The following is a 25,257-nucleotide window of genomic DNA, read 5'->3' as shown; positions in this document are numbered from 1 at the left end:
TGTAGTGGAGCGGGGGTTTTGAAAGAAAGTTAAAAAAAAAAAGGTCCTCGTGTGAAACTGGAGCCTCCGTGTTTCTTATTCTGTAGTTTCATACAGTATAGACGACATTTATAAACCCTCAGTTACATTACAACGTGTCATCACTTCCGCTCTTAGCGCCTTCAAAATAAGAGCTCAAGGCATATACTGTATAACAGCGTATAACAGGAACTTAACATCACAAAGAGGAAAGCCCATAAAAATAGGTTACACATATATATAACAAAGCGCAAAGTCACAGGCTCACACAAGTTCAGTAAATAATTTAAATTTGGAACACAGCATCATCGTTTTTACATCTTTTTGGTTGTTAAAGGTAGAGAGTGTTTTAACGTAGAGTTCTAATTCTTTTTTAAAGGCACAAAAAAACAGGGTATTGAGAAACTTACATTTATGAATATAAAACTTAGCCAATATTATAATGAGGTTGCAAAGGTAAAATTCATTTTCGCATTTTTTTTCATACAGTGTAAAACCAAATAGCACATCTTTAAACAAAGCACACATTTGTCATGAATATTGTCCGGGATGAAGCGACAAAGACTCGTTAAGTCAAACAGTTTTGCCTTGCAAAGGTCCATCTGTGCTCGATTAGTTGCCCTGCCTGCTGGGCTATTTAAGGCGCATGCGCGAGTTACAGTCCTGTGCAAAGACCCGTGTCGTCACTAACAGGTGAGTTCACTGATAACACTTCTGCCTATTGAGTTATTTTTGTATTCCTTTTTGAAGACCCGCTCTGCAGATTAAAACATATAATTGCGATTTGCAGGGAGGGTAAATTTAGATTAGCTAATCCTAGCTAACTGCTTGCCTGGCTAAAGAAGGTTACACGTAAAGCTTTCATGTCATCAAGTCAATATCATCGTTCAATTACTGTCAGCTTGTGTTAAACCCAAGTTTTCTTTCATGTTATTAATATCACTAAAGTCTTGTTTTTCCGAAGGTCATTTTAACTGTTAGCGTCTTTGAGTTTAGAGCTATAAATGTGCCTCAATTCGAACGCTGTGTAGAGCGTTGTCATTTTAATGTGCGAGTGGACCTACGTCACTTCCGCCTACCAATCCCCTAGCAACCGGGAATTCGTTGAAAACAAACCAGCTCACAGCGAACACAGCATTGACAGAAAAAGCATTTAACGAGCGTTGTGGCTTGGAAGTCGGCGTTAAATCCTTCATTTACGCATTTTTACTTATTCGCATATCGTGTGAAAAAACGAAAATGTATTATTTGCGTCAGACTCGTCTCAGTGAACTTTAAAGTTTCTCAGGCTTAGCTTAGCTTGCTAGTTAGCTTAGCCTGCGCGCTACTAAGAAAGAGACGCGGAAGTTATCAACAAGATCAAGTGTTAGTGTATAAAATATAAATATTGAGAGATTTGAGGGCTACATGTATTGAATGGCAACATGAAAATTATAGGGTTTATTGGTTTTTAAAAACCCAACTGTTAAGTGCAAATTTAAACGAAACCGGTTTTCGAAAATAGCTAGCTAGGCTAATATAGTATATTACTTACTTAACTTAATCCTCTTCTTCCCGGATGGGAAATAAGGCTTCGACGACTCTACGCCATTCATCTCGCTGCTGTGCTCGTCGCTGTGCCTCGCCCCATGTAAGCTTAATCTCTTTCAGCTCCCCTTCAACTGTTCTTCGCCAGGTGTTCTTTGGCCGCCCTGGCTTACGTTTTCCCGGTGGTGTCCATCTTAACGCTGCCTTTGGTATCCTCTCGTTGTCCGGTTTTCGAAAATAGCTAGCTAGGCTATAGACTATATAGTATATACCGCATGTTATTTTTGTACAACAACTTCAGCTGTCGAACGTTATAAGGTACAAATTCAACAAGTACAACATTAGCACGGACGTATAGCCAAGTTGTGGTTAAGAAGGTGGATTTTTGTTCCTTATATTTACCAGAAACGAAGTGATCCGAACACACGACCCGGGACTTTGGGGGACTCCAGTGAGAACCGTCCTCGTTTTCCCGGTGTAAAGCTGCGAGCCATTTGTCTCGTCTCTGTGGGCTTTTATCACGCTTTGGCAGAACAAAATACAACCTTTGTTTTCCCTGTTTCCATTTGTGGTTAGCACAACCAAAAACAACAGTTTTTCGGCATTTTGGAGGCAGAATGATGGGTTTAACCAGCGTAGGTCGACAGGTTAAAGAGTAATGGCAACGGTTTGTTTTCAACGCCAGTCTGGTTGCTATGGCTCGAAGAACCCGTATGTAGCTCAGTTGCCCGGATGTCGGCCCTCACCCATTGTACGCTTTTAGAACCTTTTGCTATACATTTAATTTCGTGTCAAAAAGTAATTTGACATGCGTCTTTAAATGAGCACTTTAGATACGCGTTCAAGGAAATTGCAACAGGTGTTTTTAATATCAATAGTTGGCGTTCATAATTATTTCCGCTTCCGGTTTGATCCCCCATACAATATAATGAAAGTGAATTAGTCCGTTCCAGAGTCTCGCTCTCACCACTACAGTTTTTAACTGTACAGGGAACTGTTTTAGTCAAATTTAACTAAAATGTGAACTGTAGTTGTAAAAAATTGAGTTTAATGTAAGTGCTTCACTTTGTATCCTTTTTGTTTGCAGTGGCTTAAGTTAAAGTATTACTGCAGTATAGAAAACAAATTTCAATGTTAGTCAAACTGTCACTACTATAACTTTCAGGGTTATCAAAGTTTAAAACATAATTTAACCTAACACAAATGAATACTGAAAGTAAATGGGAGGGGAATATTTACAAATAAACACATCTGACTTGAGGCAACATCTTTCTTTCATCTTTTGCAATTGGACACCACCTTATTGTAGTGCTGAGCAGCCAGGGCATATTTTAGCTAGAGATGTCCGATAATATCGGCAGCCCGATATTATCGGCTGATAAATGCTTTAAAATGTAATATCGGAAATTATCTTATCTGTTTCAAAAGGTAAAATGTACGACTTTTTAAAACGCCGCTGTACGGAGTGGTCACCTATCTACAGCTTTTCACACACAAGTGAATGCAATTCATACTTGGTCAACAGCCATACAGGTCACACTGAGGGTGGCCGTATAAACAACTTCAACACTGTTACAAATATGCGCCACACTGTGAACCCACACCAAACAAGAATGACAAACACATTTTGGGAGAACATCCGCACCGTAACAGAACAAATACCCAGAACCCCTTGCAGCTTTAACTCTTCCGGGACGCTACAAAATACGCCACGCCCACTCAACCTCCTCATGCTCTCAGGGAGAGCATGTCCCAAATTCCAAGCTGCTGTTTTGAGGCATGTTTAAAAAAAAAAAAAATGTATGCACTTTGACTCCAATAATAAATATGGCAGTGCCATGTTGGCATTTTTTTCCATAACTTGAGTTGATTTATTTTGGAAAACCTTGTTACATTGTTTAATGCATCCAGTGGGGCATCATAACAAAATTAGGCATAGTGTGTTAATTCCACGACTGTATATATCGGTTGATATCGGTAATTAAGAGTTGGACAATATCGGGATATCGGCAAAAAAGCCATTATCAGACATCTCTAATTATAGCTAAATGTCTATCCCGCTTTTTTTTTTACACTTGACAATAAAATCCATGTGTGCTTCTTTTGGCTATTATGACACTTTCACTATTTGTGTGGAGAAACTTCTCAAAAGTGCACAAAGTTAAACAAAATAGTCCAGCTATACTAGGTTTTGACTTTGGAGTTGTGCAACTTCAGAGGCACATTTTACCCAAATACTTTCCTCCTTTCCAATTATGCAACTGTAGGTTTTTTTTTTTTAGTTGTAATTTTTTCAAAATCTGTTGCAAACATGGATATTGATGCTTAAGGTCAATTTAATTATATCAGTAGCTCTTGTGTAATCTTAAATCTTGTGACGCACTTGTGGGTGTGTGCTTTTTTTCTCAAAACAGCGGGTGCCGGCGTTTATCAGTTATTTGCAGCAACATTTTGAGAGCTAAAGCGTTTTGGAACGGAATGAGCTGAACTACAGACAATTGGAAACAAGTTAGTATACCAAATTTTATTTTATGCCCACTGCATAATTTGTTTTCTGAGGTGTTTTTTTTTTTAGTATTGTATAACATTAGAAATTGAGGAAGCAGTGACTCGGAATAAAAGCGGGGGTAGTAAAAGACCACTTTGTTCAGCAATAACTATTACATTAAGTTTGGCATGCTGAGTCCCTGAAGGCATCACATCAGTAGTTTTTGTTTTTTACAGCGAGCGTTCCTTTGTGTATCGGAAAAGGCTCACTGTGGCGATGCTGCTGGCAGCTTTGAGGCGAACGCTTCCCCCTCCTTCCCGTTGGTCTACCTTCCCTCTGAGGAACGCCGCCGTGAGCGGGAGGTTCTTTGAAAGAAGCCCGGCCGCTCATTTTCACCAAAGTAGAGCCAAAGCAAGTCCCGACCCAAACAAACGTGGTGCAGGCAAGCATACACGGTTTCTTGTTTTGTTGCAGAACCGGTATGATGGCAGCGAACTTGCTCTACCACCCATGTTGTGCTGGGTAGTTATTTGTTTCTAATGCCTTGCAAATGTGGTCTGAAGACTACTTTCATCCTTTTGTGCACGATGACAAAATTTAAGTGACTTCTTACCATAAATGCTCCAATTACTGCCTGTCATCTTCTTAAAGGAATAACGGTGATCTCTCCATGGTGTCGTGTCAAAAACCATTGGCATAAGCGTAGCCACAACTTCCAAAATGGCAGTTGCCACATTTGAAGTGTCATCAGTGTCCAGCACCTTTATCTACCTCTACATGCACTTTAAAGGGGAACTGCAGTCTTATGTCATTTTGCTTATCGTTCCAATCATTATGAAAGAAATTCCTTTTTTTTACTGAATTCTAATTCGTACATAAATGTCCGCTTACAGCAGAGCCAATGTGAGGTCCTCTATTCCGCCTATAAATAGCCATCCAAAAAATGTCAACAATACTGGTTACATTTTTGTGACTTCAATATCAACCAAGTATCGGTGATATTATAAGCACTAACACTGATCACAAGCTTGTGTGCCAATTTTGACTGAGTGGTAAACTGCTTCCTTGCTTGTGAAAGTTTATTGTAGATCAAAAATCAACAGTGATGCATTTTTCAAATATGCTGTGTATGCCTAAAATGATCTAAATATATCAATATTAAATGTGCCTTTTACTACATTGCATATCTTGATATGCATATAAAACCTTAATGGAAGTGTTTGGATGTTTAAGGGCTTTTAAAGGCAGATAGAGACTCTAATAGGTTGCATTGTAAGTGGACGTTTGTTTGCATTTATTTGCTGAAAGTGTTATAAGATTGTGAATTCCAACAAAGTGCAGTTCCCTTTTTAAATGATCTGTTGGATACTTTTGTTTATATAATGCTGTGTAATTGCTTTAGTTTGGTAATCACAGAGCAAGCTTAAAGCCCATTTTGGACCTGCATCTGTAAAAAGCTCTAATCAATTGACATATAGACTGTTCTCAGTATGAAGCAGTGTAGATCTACAACCATCATTTTAAAAAATTGGCATGATTATCAGGTTTTTGTGTTGCTCTGAGCAGGTGTTCCTGATGAAGTGTACAGTTGACAAGTGTTAGACTAGTGCAGACTGAAGGTCATTGGAGTGACTGGTGGCATGTTTCGTCTGCTCAAGATATGAACTCCCTGTGAAGGATTTTTGTTCAATGTTAAACTTGGTTAAGCAGGAATAATTAAGGGTGTAACGGTACGACATCACGTTTAAGGTAGTGGTTCAGTTAGTTTTCAGTGCAACAAAAAGCATTAAACTGCTTTAATTGAACATTAAAGTTTGATAGAGGATACTTTTCAATACACACAGATTCTGGGGGGCAAAATATTTTATAATAGCTTGTTCTAGGAGTAACAGTGTAAATTTGGAATATCAGTTATTGGCTAAAATGTAGCTTTAATTCCACTGTTGCCGCTTCTCTACGGAACAAATTCAGTGAGTCCAAATGTTTGACCTAAGAGTTGTCAAGCTCAGGCTTCTACTTGACAGTATCGCGGTTCTTGTTTAGAGCAGACTAATAACCACTTCCTGTCCCTCACTTGTGTTTACATTCATTTGACGGTCTGCCACAAATAGATGTGTCGCTACATGTTGAACACATACCAGGAGTGTCTGTAGCTTGTCATTCCAACTCTGCACAGTAGATGGCATTGTAACTCTGCTGAACAGCTCATGTGCACCTGATCTGCCAGAGAATAAGATGTAGCAGGAGGATCAGTGCTGGCACTTGGTACTTGCTAAATAAAGCCACAGTCACTAAGACCCCGTTTAGATTGCATTCTTCAAAAAGGCACAGTCAACAAGACAAGCCTTATTGGACAATAACGTGAAAGCATGATCGCTCTTAATGAGCTGTGGGCTCCACTTCTAAAAGCCCTCACCTAATTTTTTTTTAAAAGCAAAGTTTTTGCTTTTTTCTTCCACTGTGTTAATGTATACATGCATGCGTCACAGCCCAATTTCTCCAAATAGACTGCAGTGCAGTGGGGAAACGTTGTGTACTGAGCTCGAGGTTTCATTTGGAAAATGTGGTTGAGCATGCATTAAGATCCTGTATTGTTTGTGCTGCAGTGTTTGAGTCTGTGGACTTGGAACTGTTCGGGATGGGGATGTGGACTCTAGGACTGGGAGCCCTTGGTGCTGCCCTGGCAGGGGTCTTCCTGATCAATTCTGACTTTTGTCTACCCAAATTTCTCCCTGCTTCGCTGGACCATCTTGCTGACGCTGACCTGCGCTCCACCACTGACGGTAGCAAAATAACTTGTTAGACTTCATGCAAATCACTTTGAACAAAGCTTGCAGAGCGACAGAGCGCTCACTCTGAAGTGTACTTGTTTTTCTTCTGGTTTATCAAACCTCTGAAGACCTTGTGGACTTGTCTCCCCTCAGGGGCATTTGGAGAAGTGTAATAAACATTTGTCTTGTCTGTAGAAGAGGAGCTCATCAAAGCAAAGAGTCTCTGGGAGAAGAACGGCGCGGTCATCTTCGCCGTGCGGCGGCCCGGATGATCTTTGTGCAGAGAGGTGATTGTAACTTGCTTGTTTTAGAAAGCTCGTAGTTTGGAAAAAAACAATGTTTTGTTCTCCTGGCAGGAGGCCACTGGGCTGTCCTCTCTCAAGCCCCAGCTGGAAGAGCTTGGGGTCCCTCTGGTGGCCTTGGTGAAGGAGCGTGTGGGCACAGAGATCCAGGACTTCAAACCGCACTTCGCCGGGGACGTTTACATCGACGAAAATGTTGGCTGTTTTTAAGGCGTAGACACCTGGCCAGTCCTGGAAGAAAAACTGACAATTGTTTACTCTTGCAGAAACATTTCTACGGTCCCAAAATGGGCGGCATGGGGGTGTTTCGTCTGGCTGCTTTGCAGAGCTTCTTCCGGGCCTGGAGGTCTGGTTACCAGGGCAACCTGAAGGGCGAGGGCTTCATCATGGGTGGCGTGTTTGTCATCGGCGCAGGAGATCAGGTAGGTAACCACACACAAACACGCAGCCACTTTCCTTGACGCATTGTGTGCTTGACACAGGGAGTCCTACTGGAGCACCGTGAGAAGGAATTTGGCCACAAAGTGGAAGCGGCGCATGTTCTTGAAGCTGTTAGGAAAATTGTTCCTCGCAAATAAGTTTGCTAGAACACTAAATGTATAAAACAGAACAAATGACATAACCACCAATCAATGTTAAATAATTCCATCCAAACGGTGTACCTCTTACGATTTAGAACACTAGCTCTACCTCTGCAGACACTTGAAAGCTAGACGGGTATGAACACAGGAATTTGATTCACGCAAGCGCACCTTCAACATGTATAAGTGTGTGTTTTAATAATGACGACTTGGCTCAAAACTCCAAAGGAGAGGAGCAAGTTTGATGGCTAAAATGCACGTTCTGCTGCAGATGTTGAGGTCTGCTTGCTGGTTTGAGACAATGTGACCCGTGAACAGCAATAAACATTATACTCAACCTTTGTCTCATTGATGTTATTTACTGTACATTTGACAGTTCTGTCTGTAAGCTGATTTACAGTACACAAACTTTTGAATTATGTTTTCACAGTCAAGCAAAAGTAAAATACTACATTACAAACCTTTCACATTATCTTCTATAGAAGCATGATTTTGATGCAGCTTGTGTATTTGATCTCATATGGAGTCAGAATGTTGCCACTAAGTTTTGGCATCGAAGAAAAAAAAAGTATTTACACTAAGCACCGCCAACAGAAAACAAGTTGACTTTGGTCAAATGTCACTAAAGCTATGAAATGGAAACCTGTAATCTGACGTTGAAATGCAGTGTAGAAAATATTGTATGTTTAATTTATCAGTGCCGATACATTTTTCTTTCCCAATATTAATATCAAACCTTGGTGGCAATGTTTTGACACTTTATGGAGTCAAAACAAGTTGATTTGGAAAACATGTTTTACATGTTCAACTGCCTTTTAAACAATTAAACTTATTTTTTACAAATCAGGATGCAAGTAGGTTGCCTATAAATTATTTTTAGAAATAGAGATTTAAGTGTTTTAAAACCTAAAATGGCTAAAAAATAAACTTGGAGCTGTCTTAAGTGAGCATCAAAATGTAGTAGTCTCTTGTCAATGCTTCAGAGATTGTGGCCTAAATTAGGCATTTTCAAGCATAAATGGCAAATACCAATAATACAGTAGTACTGGCTACTAGATGAGACCAAACCAGGGCTGGTCGGCACATTCTCTGGTTGCATTACTAAATTGGATAAAAGTATAAATGGGGTAGATTTACAATGAATTCCTACTTTGACAATTAAGTTACCGCAGTCAACCTCAAACAAGGGTTTACTGTATTAGCAATAATTTGAATATGGATAGTTGCATTCAAACATTGCACAGTCCTTGCATTTTTGTTTGATACAGCTCTTTTAAAAAATAAAAATAAATTGCAGACATTTTTGGATTTCCAAGTCATATTTAATCCATAACACAAAACGGGAAGAGTACACAGCACCAATACTGACAGTGTTTACATGAAGGTGAAAACATTCATGGAGTGTAATCGTACGGATTGTCTTAACATTTGTGCTTTTTTATTTTTATTCATGCTAAACAATTCGTGAGGTTTGACTAACACCACCTATGCATAAAGACAAATTTAAGCTAATAAACTTAAGTCATCTCTGGGCGTTCAATCGTTCGCAACTGGACTGCTTGGTTTGTCTTAGACGTTTCACCGCTCATTCGAGTAGGCTTAATCAGTTCGTGCTCATAGACTTAGATTGGTCAGATCAAGTCCAACGGTTGGTGCCAAAACCCCAAATATTTATAATCCAAAAACCAGGAGAGTGTCTGGGCATGGATGGTTTTGCCCGAATGTAGTGAGAAAAAAACTCAATGCAAACGGACAATCCTAACTGTCAAAGCAACCAGTCAATGTAAATTCTCCTCGTTAGCATTGAGGTATTGGGTGGCAGAACGATCGCTGTGAATCGAATACTACCAGTCCGAACTGATGAAGCCTACTAGGATGAGCGGCGAAATGTCTCCCAAGACAAACCAAGCAGTCCAGTTGTGAATGGTTTAATGCCCTGAATGAATGAGAACCTTCATAGGTAAGGACAAACTTAAGTCTTTCTAGTCCTGAGCAAATGGTACTTTCCATTATTGGATACATTTAATGTAACTGAAGTGCTGAGTTTCATTACTCTTTCAGAACAGATGAGATTGTTCCAGTGTGTTCTTGTACCCGCAGTAACACACATATAGTACTTTGATTCCTTCAGGAGAGTTCCCTCAGGAAAATTTAAAAACTGTTCATAATCTAGCACACTTGGCAAGTACAATCAATATTTTACCATTGCAGCAGGATATACATTACCTAGATTGAATGAAAGTAACAGAGAGCATGTAGTAGAATGAAACACTGAATTGCTGTGTCATGAGTAATTTCCAAAATATAAAATTGCTATCACTTTGGAATGAAACCATTTAAAAAAAAAAAAAAAAAAAAAATACTTCAGTGTTTTAATTCCAATGAGCTTGCATGGCTGTGGGAAAAACAGACTTTGGAAATCTAAAGACTGGACTACATAAACCAAGTTGATAAAAAAAGAAAAAAGACCCTAAACACGAGAAACTTCCTCTTCAGGCCCAGCTGGTGCTTTCAGAGGCACAACCCCCCCTTTACCATAAAATACATTTTATATAGTCTAAATACATCCAAGCAAATACCGTAATTTCCGGACTATAAGCCGCACCAGCTAAATTTAGGGGAAAATACAGATTGCTCCATATATAAGCCGCACCCGACTATAAGCCGCAGGGTTTTGATGTGTAATTACCGTAGTATATAGGGGTTCCTGCTACCACGGAGGGAATTGTCGGGACATTGATGACTGTTTGGGAACGCAAAGCGTCCCATTTATTAACAAATCTTTCAATCATTCAATCAAACTTTCACATCTTTGACATGGCAAACAGCATTCGTGCAGAGTACAAATAATACAACGGTGCAAAGTAATACAAAGTGCTCGCCTGTACGTTATCAAAATAACCAGCCTACCGGTATATGAAAAGTCAGTCTTTAATCATTGTGTCATCGTCTTCCTCCTGCGTACTAAAACCACCGAAATCCTCTTCGTCGGTGTCGGAGAACAGGCCGTAAATAAGCCGCACCCTTGTATAAGCCGCAGGGACCAGAACGAGGGGAAAAAGTAGCGGCTTATAGTCCGGAAATTACGGTATAGTATGACACACGTATAAACATAAAAAGCTTAGCTGAAGAGCAGAACAACCCTGTAATAGCCAACACAGCAAAAAGACCACACTCAAACATGTTTCTTACTTCACGCCTTTTACATATCTCTTGAAATAAAGCTACATGTCCAGTCTATCAGTTACATCAATTCATGTAGAATCCATGTTGCACACCATTGTCACGCACATAATTAAAATTATAGGTATATGTATATTTGTCTAAAAATCTAATTTTTCTTTTTGTTCTAAGTAGGTTGTACTGGTTTGAAACAAGGCAGTGTCTTGGGTACGATTGACTTAAGTACCCTTAATTTGCTAAATTGACTTTTTAATGAGCTTTTAAAAGTAATGTCTGTCCCTGTCGCCTGTTTAGGACCACCAAATGTCAGACTAATTGCAATTTTGTAAAAAAAAAAAAAAAAGGCAGGCTTTGCTAGACATCTTAAAATACAGCCTGGATCAAATATACAAAGGTGTGAGCAAAATGGCTAACCTAGCGTGAAGTTCCTGTTCAAATGTTAAAATTTGCTTACATTTGTCCTCCGGTCCCCACAATGTTGCGTTGTTGTGATTCATGTAATTATTACGTAGGACAAGTGCAGAGTTACAGTGTATAAGTCAGACTTATTTAACATTTTAAGTAGATTACGATCACAACGGTAGGCCTGTGTTTAAAAAAAAAAAAAAAAGTGCCGAATTACAGCAAGGTAAAAGTTGAAGCTGATAAGTGGTATTGTAACTATTTGACTACAAAGGGTGTGTGAGTACACTTTAAAAAAAAAAAAAAAAGGAAGAAGGTGCAGCAGTTGATCAGGGAGGAAAATGGTTGACATCTGACTAAAATCAATAATGCTGTACAACTAATATGGTCAATCAATGTGTGATGGTACATTCAAGGTCAATCAGTTTGCTCTATACAAAATACATCAGTTAGGTTAGGAACATCCAGCCTACTGTGATTGCTTGACTCCTTGGGATGAACTTCAAAAGCACAAACCATATTGCTCGTACCGTACACTTGTGCGCGTGTCCTGGTCCTACAGGCCCTTGTTGAAGTAGACCACGCTGGTGCCCGGGCTGCTTTGCTGTATCTTTTCCTGAAGCTCCGCCTCCAGGCCGCTCACGCGCATAGAGCTGCATAGATATGACGGGATGCCATTACAAAGCAGAACCAGAAAAGCACTGCTAGACCGCAGACCTTTGTCATGTCATGTTACCAATAATAAAAAAGAGAGTCCTGAATCCGAATCCGCCAAAAATGTAATCACTTGTTCTTTATCCCATTTCTAACAATTCCTGAAAGTTTAATCAAAATGTACACAACTTTTTGAGCTAACTATAGCGGAATAAAAAAACTAAACAAAAAACAGTGAACCCTCTTGTCAGTTATTCACAGTCTTTGTCTCTGTGGGTGCAAGCATACCCACACACAAGTCAAAGCTCGTGTCAAACTTAAGTTAACGTAGTAGAAATGATCCAGATCAGCCCCAAAATAGGTCTTGTTCCTTATCCAATTTTTAACAATTCCTGAAAGTTTAATAAAAATGTGCCCAAAGCCGTTAGAGCTATTTATATCAGAATGAAAGAAACAAGAGTGAACCCTCTTGTCAGTCATCCACTGTCTTTGTCTCTGTGAGGCTGCTAGCATACACACACAAAGAAATGTCAACATAAGGTAATAGAAATGATAAAGATCAGGCCCCAAATCTAATCAGTTATATACCTAATTTCAAACATTTCCTGAAAGTTTCATAAAAATTCACCCAAACCTTTAAGTTATTTCGCTAACTGACTAACTGCAAGGATTAGATAACCTCCTGGAGGAGATGAAAAAAAAAAAAGGCGTGTGACTAGAAAGTAGCGGTTACCTCTTTTGTGGAAACAGGGCGCAGCACAAAGGCGTGGCAAACACCAGGCTGTCAATCAAAGAGAAGCAAGGGTTATTTTAGACATGTTACAAATGCTGGTGCAGTTAGTCTCTCCAGCTTTTACTTACCACAGGCCTACAAGCCCCACCTGGACGGGAGCGTTTAGAATTGGGAAGCGCTGCAGGGAGACAACAGTGAGACAACAGGTGGAGCAGGTGGAATGTGGAAGGACTCCTTGTAAGGCGGTAAATGGTAAATTAAGGGCTTACCTTCATGAAAGCTCGCTTTTCCAGAGCATTCATTATGACGGGTGGGATAGCTGTCAGAAAAACATTTTGTAGTAAATCCAATGAGAACCAACACAGTGGAAAAGCCTGTTTTATCTACCTACTAAACTATAAACCTCTCAAAGTCTATTATTTATTTACATACAATGTGCAACACCATATTTTTGTTTACACAATTAGTTTATTCAAGACAGCATATATACATTTGCACTTAGGCTCCAGCGCCCCCCGCGATCCCGAAGGGAATAAGCGGTAGAAAATGGATGGATGGATGGATCTCAATGTTGGGGTTTACTTTTATTTACATACAATGTGCAATGCAACATTTTTGTTTACACGATAATTTTATTCAAGAAAGCAATGTTTGCACTTTAGTAATCTCAATGTTGGGGTTTACTTTTTATTTACAATGTGCAATGCAACATTTTTGTTGCAGAAGTATTTTATTCAAGACAAAAGATATAAGTTTGCACTCACCTGATCTCAATATTAGTGTTTATTTCTTTACATACAATGTGCAATGCAACATTTTTGTTTACACGATTATATTATTCAAGACGGCAGATATGTTTGCACTTTATTTATCTCAATTTTGGGGTTTACTTTTTATTTACATACAATGTGCAATGCAACATTTTTGTTACAGAAGTATTTTATTCAAAACAAGATATAAGTTTGCACTCAATCTCAATATTACTGTTTATTAATTTACAAACAATATGCAATGCAACATTTTTGTTACAGAAATATTTCATTCTAGACAAAATATGTAAGTTTTCACTTTAACTGAATGTTGGGGTCTATTATTTATTTACATACAATGTGCAATGCTATATTTTTGTAACAGAAGTATTTTATTTAAGACAGAAGATGTTAGTTTTCACTGTATTGAATCTCAATGTTGGCGTCTATTTACCGCAGCATACAATGTGAAATGCACCATTTTAGTTACAGAAATATTTTATTTAAGACAGAATATGTAAGTTTGTACTGTAACTCAATGTTGGAGTTTATTATTTATTTACATACAACACTACTTTTTTGTTTTTTTAAGTATTTTATTCAAGACAGAACATGTTAGTTTTTTTCTTTACTCATCTCCATGATGGCGTGTATTGTTTATTTACATACAATGTAATATTTTTGTTTACAGAAGTATTTTATTCATGACAAAGTTTTGCTTCCCAGAGGACGCTCTTTATTTAGTTGTTAGAATATGATTATTTACGAAGTGATTATATATCTATATAAATATATATAAAAAATTCAACTTTATTCAAAGAATTTACATTTTGCTAAGAGTAAGATGCAGTGTATATTAATGCCATGCATATCTTTTAAGTTGTGACATTATTTGTATACTTCCGAACCACTAGTTTTGATCAAATAAAAGCGAAACTTGTTTTGAATTAACTCTGTCTTTTGTATTGTTTTTTTTTTTTAAGTGGGTTAAAAAAATAATCAGGAATCAAATTTTTTGTGGAAAAATCTGAGATTTTATTTTTAGGCCATATTGCCCAGACAATAATGGTTGTGTTGTAACTCATTTTCTGTGGCTAGTTAATCTATACCACTATACGAACTGTACACTGACGACTTTAGTTTGAACTAAATCTCATTCCTATGGTGTTTTGCCTTGAGGAGATACAATTGGTTGCTGAAATGTGAGTGTACATACCCATGGCTGGCACTGCCATGCCAATCCTGGACACCACCACCTGCATGATTGCCTGCTGGGCCGCACTGACACTCTCTCCTAACCTGTTTCCATTCTCGTCTGTCACGGGAATGCCGTATTTCAACTCCCTGGTGGGGAGAAACAACAGCAGCGATGTAGAGTGGAGGTGGGGTCGTTGGGAGGAATGTGAAAAAGTGAAGTGTGAACGAGAACTCACCTCTGTCTCATGAAAGGAATGTTGATACAGTTAGCGGCGGCCACGGCAGCGAAAGGCACAAAGCGGCTGGCGATTGGCGGCAGACGCTGAAAAGACGAAACACAGGAACACTTAGCACAACCAGCACGGCGTTTTCTATAAGGGAGTTGATTTTTTTCTGATGGGATATTACCGTGGCCAGAGACTTGAGTCCCAGGGCTGTGACCACAGCACCGGTAGTAGCACTCACATAGGCTGCACCAAGCTGACTGAAAGCACACATAACAGTACAGTATACATTTGCAGTAGGGATGTATATTGTTATGATATTGATACCGATACCAATATCAATATTCCTTATCGACATCGGCATTCATCCATACTCTTATTGGTATTGTATTATTTAATTTCATTTTTTATTTATCTCCTTCATCGACGTGCATTTTTGATCAATAGACAATTAAACCTCAGCAACTAAACACACATTTACACACCAATGCCTGAGAAGGAACAGGATGAAGAAAATCTTATATTTTCCTGCCCCCTTCAACATAATACGTAGTCTTACTTAATGGATAGCATACAAACCAAACAAATACATCCGAATATAAAGAAAACAAACAAAAAACCACAAGTGCAAAACTTCATGAAGTACAAACCGAACGAAAAAAAGTAATATACACCTCAAGGGATGATACAAAACAAATACAAAACCAGACAAAAAAATAAGTAAAATAATAAATATAAAGCAAAATGTAAACACTTATGGCTGTCCATATGATCTTATTGTTCTGTCTTTATATATTTTTTTCAATTGGAATATATTTTTGGTGTCTTCTATATCATTGTAAAGAGAATTCCATAGTTTAACAATAATGTAATTGGTGTAAATAAAGATGTGGAAAAAAAGCATGTTTTATGACCTTTCATAAGCACAAGAGGTTGTACACCACCAACATCATGTAACATCTCACAGCAAGAGAGTTTTTATCAACACCTGCTTTTTAAATCCTAAACAAGTCAACAAGTCACATGTCATCATCTTGTCAAGAGCACGCAGATCCATGACTGTTTCTCTATTCATTACAATTACACGCAGCTGGAAATAACATTGAAGTATGGCAGTCATGTGCACACACAGACCTTTTATGTGACATATATCAAATATATACTATAAATCCACACAATCAATTAGCATGTTAGGTGGGTGTGCATTTAAGCAAGGTGTTTTGATGCCACGCAAACACGGCGCGTTGGACTGACGTCAGACGGCGACTAGAGACCTGGCAGCGGATGCCACCTTGAATAAGAGCAACTTTATGGATCACTATATTACTTAAATGTCTCACTTTTGTGAGCGTATTAATATTGGTCCGTGGATTTCTGGATCGCTAAGAGGACGGTTGATAAAGCGCGGTAGCAGCGGTCGTGACTTGCGAGTAAAGTGCGTTCACTTCAATTGAATTGAATTATATTTATATAGCGCTTTTCTCTAGTGACTCAAAGCGTTTTTACATAGTGAAACCCAATATCTAAGTTACATTTAAACCAGTGTGGGTGGCACCGAGAACAGGTGGGTAAAGTGTCTTGCCCAAGGACACAACGGCAGTGACTAGGATGGTGGAAGCGGGGATCGAACCGGGAACCCTCAAGTTGCTGGCTCGGCCACTCTACCAACCGAGCTACATCGCCCCAACTTCAAACTAATATTAACTCTTATTAGGATAAAGAACATTTCTCCATAATCTCTAACAGTCCCCCTGGACCCAAAAAATACTGGTACTCTGTATTATCCCTAATAAGCGGAGGTATTCATGCGCTAACACTTTGGGAACCTTTGAGATTCAAAACGTCAAAAAGGTCCTGTTTTGACTCGTACTGCAGCCTGTTTAGGCATCAAGACAGCACAACACATCCAGGCTGATGCAAACATTACCGGTATACTGATTTGAAGAAATGTTACATGATAGGGCTGGGCGATATATCGAGTTTGTAAGATATATCGATATATTTTTAGACAAGATATGAATTAAGAAAATATAATATCGATATAATTTATTTTCGATAAATTACCAAACGCCGCTTATTTGTTGTGTTCCTTGTTCTCCCCCGCTCCCCCTCTGTGGGCTACTAAACCCCTCTGCTTCCTCCTTCCAAGACGTGCTTGCACGTATAAGAACATAAATGATTGGTTGGTTGTTTACTATGATGAGTCACGATTGGTTAGGGACAGGCCAATAAGAGGCAAGATAGGGCGGGTCATCAAACCAGGAAGGGAAATCACAAAGTGCCTGCCTGAAAATTTATTTTTTTATCCGAGTTTGATACATTTTGTATTATTTGCAGAGCTATGTTATTTATTTTACGTAGAAAGAATATTATTATTATATATTATAATATAGAAATAATTTTCTATATTATTTATGTTATGTAAATTTGTACTACTTAAACAGTTTATTTTCTGTGCTGTTAATACCCATCTTGACTAACTGGGTTAATAAAAGTGCCACTGACTGTTTACAGTACAGTTGTCATTCACTTCAATTTCACTGAATATCGCTCAAAAATTAATATCTTTATATGTATTTTCACTGAAAAATATATCGAGATATATATTGAATATCGAGTTTAAGTAAATATGTATTGAGATATACTTTTTCGTCCATATCGCCCAGCCCTACTACATGATATATACAATTCTACACTACATGCATCGCTTCATCATGCTCTTCCGTACCCATGTTCAGGGTCTGTATCTAAACACGCAAGGAAGATAACTTAAAGAGAGAGTAAAAGGGTCCTCCATACTTAACAGTGATGGGCGCGTCTCCACTGCGGTTTGTGTAGTTGACCACGGCGTTGAAGGACTGGTTAACCCACTGCCAGAACACCACAGCCGGAGTTGTCCTGCAAACACATGACATCATTTCTATTGACTCGTGCTCAACTCTGTTATAAATATGCCCCGTGTGAGTGTTGATTTGTCATTATTCTAATGGAATGACACTGACTTAGGTCATGAAATAAGCAGCTCATATCCGCGGTGCTTGTTATCACTTGACACATAAAAAGGAGGTCAATGTTCTGCCCAAGTTGAGTGACATTTTTTTGAGTCTTTAAGAGGATTTTCACTCGACTGGGATTAAAAATCTATTTCAGTTCCTGGCTGCTTTCAATCTATTTATTTAGATGAAATGTACGGTCATTCAGAATACTGGCACGTCACAATTTCCATTTGTTTTACAGAGTCAAGCCTGTTCAGTAGATGCTTACGACAAACACACACACACACACCCACACACATATGTGGTACCTGTAGAAGGTGAGCATGCAGCCAGTGATGGACATGTTCATGGGCACCTGAGCAGACATCCGGCCAATCACGAACATCTTCTCCCCGGTGTCGGGGTGGAAGGCAGAGTCGTATACGTACTTGGCCCTCCACAACTGATCCTCCGTCAAGCCCGGCGTCACAATCCCAGATCTGGAAAGATCAAAGGAATGACACACTACCATTTACCTGTCCACAACCTCAGGTCCACGATCTACGCAGGTGCACCACTATACATGCGTGACAACGTATTGTCCCAGACACTTCCTTTCAATTCACAGTGAAAGTGCAAACTTCAAAATGCATACAAGTCCTTGAATGGACAAAAACTGGATTTATGATCAATTGCTACGTTTACACTGCACACCAAATCTGATTTTTTTTTTCCTTAAGTGACACAAATCAGATTTTTTTTGCCAGTCTAAACGCTCCAAAGTGCTTAAAATCTGATCTTTTGGCATCAGATTCAGGACATCAGGAGGTAGTCCTGAATCCGATTGGAATGTGATCTTTTTAAATGTGACTTCAGTCTAAACGCAATGCGACCTGATTGTGAGTTTTTCGTCAGCTTTGGGCGAGCTACGTCACTCGTGTGCGTGGAGAAAGACACAGTTGCCACCGGAAGTGGATATTTCTTCACAACATCCGGTTTCGGTGAGCAAAGTCTATTAAAGACGACCAAATTTTCGGTGCATCACTCGTCAATAGTGCGCAAATAATAGCAATGTGTACCGTATTTTTCGGATTATAAATCACAGTTTTTTTCACAGTTTGGCCGGGGGTGCGACTTATACTCCGGAGCGACCTATGTGTGAAATTATTAACACATTACCGTAAAATATCAAATAATATTATTTATCTCATTCCCGTAAGAGAAGAGGCGAATGTCAGCAATCGTCACACACACGTCAACCAATAAAAATTCGGCGGGGGCGGGTCATGGCAGAAGTGCATTGCGCGTCATGGCAGAAGTGCATTGTGGGTCATGGGATGCTACCTGCTACTACGTCCATAGCTATAAAAATGGATCATTTCAACATTGCCGGTAACTTATAAAAACTGAGTGGGCTGAACAAAAATGGCACTGAAAAGGAAATCATATACTGCCGATTACAAGCTGGACGTAGTGAAATATGCAGCAGAAAACGGCAAGAGGAAGCGGCGCATACCTTTGGAGTTGGCAGAGTTGTTTAGAAGCGACACAGAGGAAGAAGATTTCATCGGATTTAGCGATTAGGAGTGACAGATTGTTTGGTAAACGTATAGCATGTTCTATATGTTATAGTTGTTTAAATGACTTACCATAATATGCTACGTTAACATACCAGGCACGTTCTCAGTTGGTTAATTATGCGTCATATAACGTACACTTATTCAGCCTGTTGTTCACTATTCTTTATTTATTTTAAATTGCCTTTCAAATGTCTATACTTGGTGTTGGATTTTATCAAATACATTTCCCCCAAAAAGACATATACTCGAGTACGACGTATATGTTTTTTTCCTTCTTTATTATGCATTTTCGGCCGGTGCGACGTATACTCCGGAGCGACTTATAATCCGAAAAATACGGTAATATATCAATATATATATGGATTCCAAAGAAATAGCTATTATTGAAGGATCGGCATTGATGCTGTGGCGCATATGCTTACATGTGAGAGTTGAAAAATAAAGCTAACGTGTCTCCACGCTGATGTCCATGTCGCCTCTACTTAACAGCCGTTAAATTAGAACCCTCCCAAATATATTACACTATGTATATCCAATCATACATTATATTAGTTTCATTTATTTTCAAGGGAAAAAAAACCACATTTATAAGGTGTTGTAACTTTTATTTTATTTTGTAGTGGTAGCGACTTCCTCCCAGTCAACTTCTTTTGTTTTCACTTTATGGAAGTGCGCATGCAAGTGACGTCGAGGCCCTATTGGGGCGTTTCCACTGGAGTCTGATAAAAAAACACATTTTACTTGCAGCTGGAAAAAAACTGATTAAAAAAAAAATCTGATTTGGGCCACTTTGGCCTGTAGTGTAAGCCTAGTCAATAACATTCATGATTCATTTTTTGTTTTTTTGTATGCGCTTTGGGTGCAGGAAATGATGTCGGAAATTCAACATGACACCAGCACCTTGTGATTGGTGAAAAAAAGTTCATCATCAAATAAAGCATACACAGTCGTTTGTTTGCAGAAGGGGTGGGGTATGCACGTCATAGCTTTGGAATTTCTACACAAGCCTGACTTTTCCATCTATGAAGTTTTACTAAAGGGGCTGTTTGCGACCTTTGTGTTTAAGGCATTATATCTTGCCTTTACAGAGCTTTTAGCACGTAATGACATAACTATGCCTGTGTGTAACACATTTATTAGTTTTGTGTGATGTTAGCTAACAGCTAATGATAGCGATTTGACTGGCTAACATTCGTGATCATTTAATGTATATTCTATCATAACAGCAACATGACTGCAAATTGTCAGTTACTTCCCTGGGACTGCTTTTGTGTATGTTTGTGCTCCCTGCCTGAACGCCAGACAAATTCCTCGGTCCGACAAGCCACTTTTTTTTTCCAATATAATTAGTAACTGCTAAAATATAGACTTTTAAAAATATACATGTCTACTGTTAAACCACTAATGGTAACATACCATACGCGGTGAAGTTTTTGGTTTGAAAAATTGAACTTTGAGCATGTTACAAACAGCCTTTTTAAACTTTCCTTAGGTGGACAAAAACTTTTCTTTTTCTTTTTTTTTTATAATCGGGGAACATTATTTGTTGTGTACTAAGTCAACTGTATCAGCCTCAGGCCTCGACTGGATTTGAAGGTAATTTCAATAACTATTTCACGACGTGCAACATTATTGTTTGCCAAATTTGTACACGAGTTTTTGAATTATACATTCTAAATTTGCATTCTCAGTTATAGGAAAGGTTTATTGCATATTATGCATTTTAAAAATGGACAATTCTCTCTGCTTGTAGGTCTTTTTTTTAAAGGGGGGGGGGGGGGGGGTTCCATCTTAATTATTTGATTCACTACATTCAAATACATTAAAAAAATAATTGTCACACCTGAATTTTTTTTTAAAAACAACCAATACAAGATAAACAGTGTTTTTAAAAAGAACGTATAGAGAGGTAAAAACAAAAGTATGTAAAAACGCTAAACTCGACCCTGGACTCCAAGGGGTTACTCATCATTTGTCAAAAATGTATAGAAATATACAAAGCAAAGTGGAAAGTACATTTTTATGACTAATAATAAAATTAAAGCCTATTCTCCTTGGAGTTGAGTAAATAAACATGAATCCCAGTTTACTTAAGTATGTTACTTTTATAGGGGAAAATGCTAACAAAGAATTAGAATGGCTTTCAGTTCAGCGCAGACCTCCACCAAGCCTTAGAAAATGCTAAACAAGTCCCACTGACTCGCTACTGTTCGACTCCAGTCCTATAGGGGGCTGTACTGTAATGTACATTAAAAAGTCAACGCTAACAATAAAACAACATTTTCTTTAACCACACGTCCATCTGCATTCATTTGGTAGGTTACTGCACCACTTGGCCAGAAAACAAGACTGTGTTGTTATTGTTTTAGAATTGCTTGCAAACTAACCATTATTCCTCGCCGCTGAGCCTTCCTACCTGTAGTTCTCCACAATCACTCTGGCCTCATCCAGAGTCTCGGAGGACAGGAGGACAGTCCTGGGATCCGTGACCTTGAAGAAGTGCTGAGCTCGACCCATGAATGTTCCCTGGTCCCATCGTGGCTCTTTGATATTAATGTTGAGGGACAGCTCTCCAGACATCTTGGATTCCTTGGCACAAAAACACACTTTTTTATATTTACTAGGGCACATTAAGCGCATAATGAAACAATAAATATAGATCAATGTAAAAATGTATTATATTTAATCGTGATGGTCTAAATTAATCCACAGCAACTCTGTGAATAGGTAAATTCCTCTATTAGGCTATACCAGAGGTCTGCAACCTTTACTATCAAAAAAATACATTTTGAAGAAAAATAGCATGGAGCCGCAAAACGTAGCAGAGCTTATAAACTTTTAAAAGTTTTCATCTTTTTCAATTTTTTATTTTTAAGGAAAACCAATCTGTTTATGTGGAATTGAACTCTTTTTGGCAAGTATTCATGGTTAGCTTACCCACGGGGTTGCACACTCGAGAAGCTGAACTGAACAGGCTTCCAGTCTCTTTTACTTGCCTTCCTGGTGCCTCAGAACTCAGCCTGTGCACTTTTACGGCCTCTTAGACAGTCAGAAGTTATGTAACTCTTTTTAAAAATACTAACTTTTCTCACTCGGGGGTAAAAAAAATCAGAGGGAGCCACAACAAGGAGGCAAAAGAGCCACATGCTGGTCCATAACCACGTGTTTCAGACCCTGGGCTAAACCATCTCTACTCTACATTAGGGATGGGTGACACATATTGATCCTGAAATAATATACGTATACATATATACTAAGGGTGTAACGGTACACAAAAATTTTGGTTCGGTACGTACCTCGGTTTAGAGGTCACGGTTCGGTTCATTTTCGGTACAGTAAGAAAACAACAAAATATACATTTTTTGGTTATTTATTTACCAAATTTGTAAACAATGGCTTTATCCTTTTAACATTGGGAACACTATAATAATTCTGCCTAAAAATAGAAATAGCTCTGTGTGTGATGGATGTGAGCCACCACTAGGCTGATCAGTGCAACAGCAGGCAGTCATGAATGCTAAGGATAATAATAACATACATATACACACAGGGTCGATTGCCAGGGTTAATATGGTCAACAAATATAAAATCAAATCTAAATAAGATAAGGCTCAGAATGGTTTCTTAACAAAACCTTTCTATATACAAAGTGCTTTTTTTGATTGATTTATTGAGACTTTTATTAGTAGATTGCACAGTACAGTACATATTCCGTACAATTGACCACTAAATGGTAACACCCAAATACGTTTTTCAACTTGTTTAAGTCGGGGTCCACGTTAATCAACATTAAATTGCCTGAAGTTGTTGCTCAGATTAAATAAAATGACAAAACTTTTCTTCTACATATAAAAAGTGCAAAGTTAAAACAGTTTCAAGTCAACTCATCATGCTTAATTTATTACAGCATTTGGGAAGCCTGTAGTTGATTTGTATTATGTAAATGTTATATTTTTTATCAACATGTGATAGCAAGGACCCTGCCATTCAAAACTAGGCTGCTCCATTACTAATGATTAATGTAACTATAGCTGAAAAAATAGTACAATAGCAATAGGAGATACTATTCATCCCTGAACACCATGGAGTTGATGTAGGCTTTATGATGCAGTTACATTATTATATCAACTATCAGAGACAGCTTCAGGAAATTCTTCATTTAACATCATGTCGTTTTTTGCTGCTTCAACACAGCTCAATCAACACAGAAAAAGGTAAAGTGAAATAACAGACAGGGCTTTGCTGTCCGTAACACAGACGCACTGCACGGCAAAATTAGCTAACGTTATGCTAAAAGCTAATTAGCCTTCACCTCAAGCCAGGACTGCAAGCGAGCTGAGCTGCCGTTTATGTTTCTAGAACGTCAACGGGCTCATAGCGATGTTACTAGTAGTTGACTGGGAGGTGTTTATTATAATTTGGGGAGAGTCCGCTGCCTGATGCTTACCTGCTAAACACCTTTCTGCTCATCACGACGCTGGAGCACTGACTCCATGCGCTCTGAATACGCACTTCTGATTAGCTGTTACTGCTCTGAATACGCACTGCTGATTGGTTACACACAGAGCGATAACAGCCAATCACCTTTTCAGGTGAGAGCGGACGCTAAAGGCAGTGCCTTTAAGGCAAGCCCCCAATATTGTTGTCCGGGTGGAAATCGGGAGAAATTCGGGAGAATGGTTGCCCCAGGAGATTTTCAGGAGGGGCACTGAAATTCGGGAGTCTCTCTGGAAAATCGGTAGGGTTGGCAAGTATGCCCGAACGCCTCCCCAGGGAGGTGTTTAGGGCACGTCTGACCGGTAGGAGGCCACGGGGAAGACCCAGGACACGTTGGGAAGACTATGTCTCCCGGCTGGCCTGGGAACGCCTCTGGATCCCCAGGGAAGAGTTGGACGAAGTGGCTGGGGAGAGGGAAGTCTGGGCTTCCCTGCTTAGGCTGCTCCCGCCGCGACCCGACCTCGGATAAGCGGAAAAAGATGGATGGATGGAATATCGGCTGCTGAGTTTCATTTTTTTATGTATTCTGCTGGTGGTGTGCCTCTGGAGTTTTTTAATGGAAAAAACTGTGCCTTGGCTCAAAAAAGGTTGCAAAACACTGTCTTAAACAATCAACAGCGTAGTACTCAGGATGTCCATGAATGAATGAATGAATGAATTACAGATTAGAGGACGCACACACCTTCGAGCAATGTTCTTGCGTAATGATGTGATTTACGGTGAACAATGAAGTACATGTGCGTACTACAGTATGTTTACATTTGCTGTCAGAGCGCTGTCACGTGACCATAGGCGGGATTGAGCGAGTCACGAACTGTCCATCAAGCTGAGCCAATGAGCTAGCACTGTAGCATCTTAAAAGGACAAGTTACCAATACAATGATGGTGGTGGAAGACTCGTTAAATTAATCGCTGTGGTCGTCCGAAAAACAAACAGCCTATTTTTACGTTTAAGGCAATTCCCGCGCCCTGACGGTTAACTAGTCAGCCGGACATGTCAAACTATGCTAGCGTTTAGCTAGCTGTGGAGTTAAGAGTTGGCGAAGGAACGTCTCATGGTGAGGTCAACAATAGCATTCATTTTATGATTTAAATGAATAACACACCAAAAAACAATATTGTGCGTTCAATGGAAACGTACCTGTTCAGCTTTAAATTGGAAGACGATTGACCTCTCAATATCACTGCACCGGTGGGTGGTGGACCTGTGCTGCCTTCACGTGTCTGTTGAAAAATACGAAAGTAGGCTTCCGCTGCAAACTTTCCGCTGTACATTGATACACTGTGACACTCCGCTCCCGTCAAACGGACAGTAAAAGGGACCCAGACGTGAGTAAAAGTACATAAATATATGTACATTTAATACACGCAGTTTC

The 25,257-nt window shown here is 39.1% G+C and overlaps 2 protein-coding genes across 3 annotated transcripts; one reads left to right on the top strand and one right to left on the bottom strand.

The window, feature by feature from the left end:
- The first annotated feature begins 627 nt into the window (after window positions 1–627).
- On the top strand, window positions 628–8,024 carry LOC133657131 (peroxiredoxin-like 2A). Of its 2 annotated transcripts, XM_062058082.1 has the most exons (7): window positions 660–711; window positions 3,960–4,053; window positions 6,640–6,816; window positions 7,000–7,091; window positions 7,161–7,301; window positions 7,373–7,528; window positions 7,589–8,024. In XM_062058082.1, coding segments are annotated over exons 2-7 (663 nt in total). In that variant the 5' UTR covers window positions 660–711; window positions 3,960–4,052; the 3' UTR covers window positions 7,685–8,024. The 2 variants fall into 2 exon arrangements, with proteins under 2 accessions (XP_061914067.1, XP_061914066.1); XM_062058083.1 differs by lacking the exon at window positions 3,960–4,053 and having other exon boundaries at window positions 628–711.
- Window positions 8,025–8,987: 963 nt separating this feature from the next.
- On the bottom strand, window positions 8,988–25,107 carry sfxn3 (sideroflexin 3). Its single transcript, XM_062058081.1, has 11 exons — window positions 25,023–25,107; window positions 21,801–21,973; window positions 18,134–18,304; window positions 17,629–17,727; window positions 15,014–15,089; window positions 14,842–14,927; window positions 14,625–14,752; window positions 12,929–12,978; window positions 12,788–12,837; window positions 12,660–12,707; window positions 8,988–11,925 (listed from the first exon to the last, which is right to left on the bottom strand). The coding sequence occupies exons 2-11, from the start codon at window positions 21,962–21,964 to the stop codon at window positions 11,829–11,831; spliced, it is 969 nt and encodes a 322-aa protein (XP_061914065.1). The 5' UTR covers window positions 21,965–21,973; window positions 25,023–25,107; the 3' UTR covers window positions 8,988–11,828.
- Between the last annotated feature and the right edge of the window lie 150 nt (window positions 25,108–25,257).

Source organism: Entelurus aequoreus, linkage group LG09, assembly GCF_033978785.1.
Source record: "Entelurus aequoreus isolate RoL-2023_Sb linkage group LG09, RoL_Eaeq_v1.1, whole genome shotgun sequence".
Classification (NCBI taxonomy): Eukaryota; Metazoa; Chordata; class Actinopteri; order Syngnathiformes; family Syngnathidae; genus Entelurus; species Entelurus aequoreus.
Note: the sequence above shows the minus strand (reverse complement) of the source record. Positions and strands in the feature narration are given on the sequence as shown.

Coding starts and splice junctions, on each gene's coding strand:
- sfxn3 (XM_062058081.1), bottom strand. CDS start 21,964: ATGTCTGGAGAGCTGTCCCTCAACATTAATATCAAAGAGCCACGATGG. Junction 18,305..21,800: donor GTGATTGTGGAGAACTACAG/GTAGGAAGGCTC, acceptor TGATCTTTCCAG/ATCTGGGATTGTGACGCCGG. Junction 17,728..18,133: donor TGCATGCTCACCTTCTACAG/GTACCACATATG, acceptor ATGTGTTTGCAG/GACAACTCCGGCTGTGGTGT.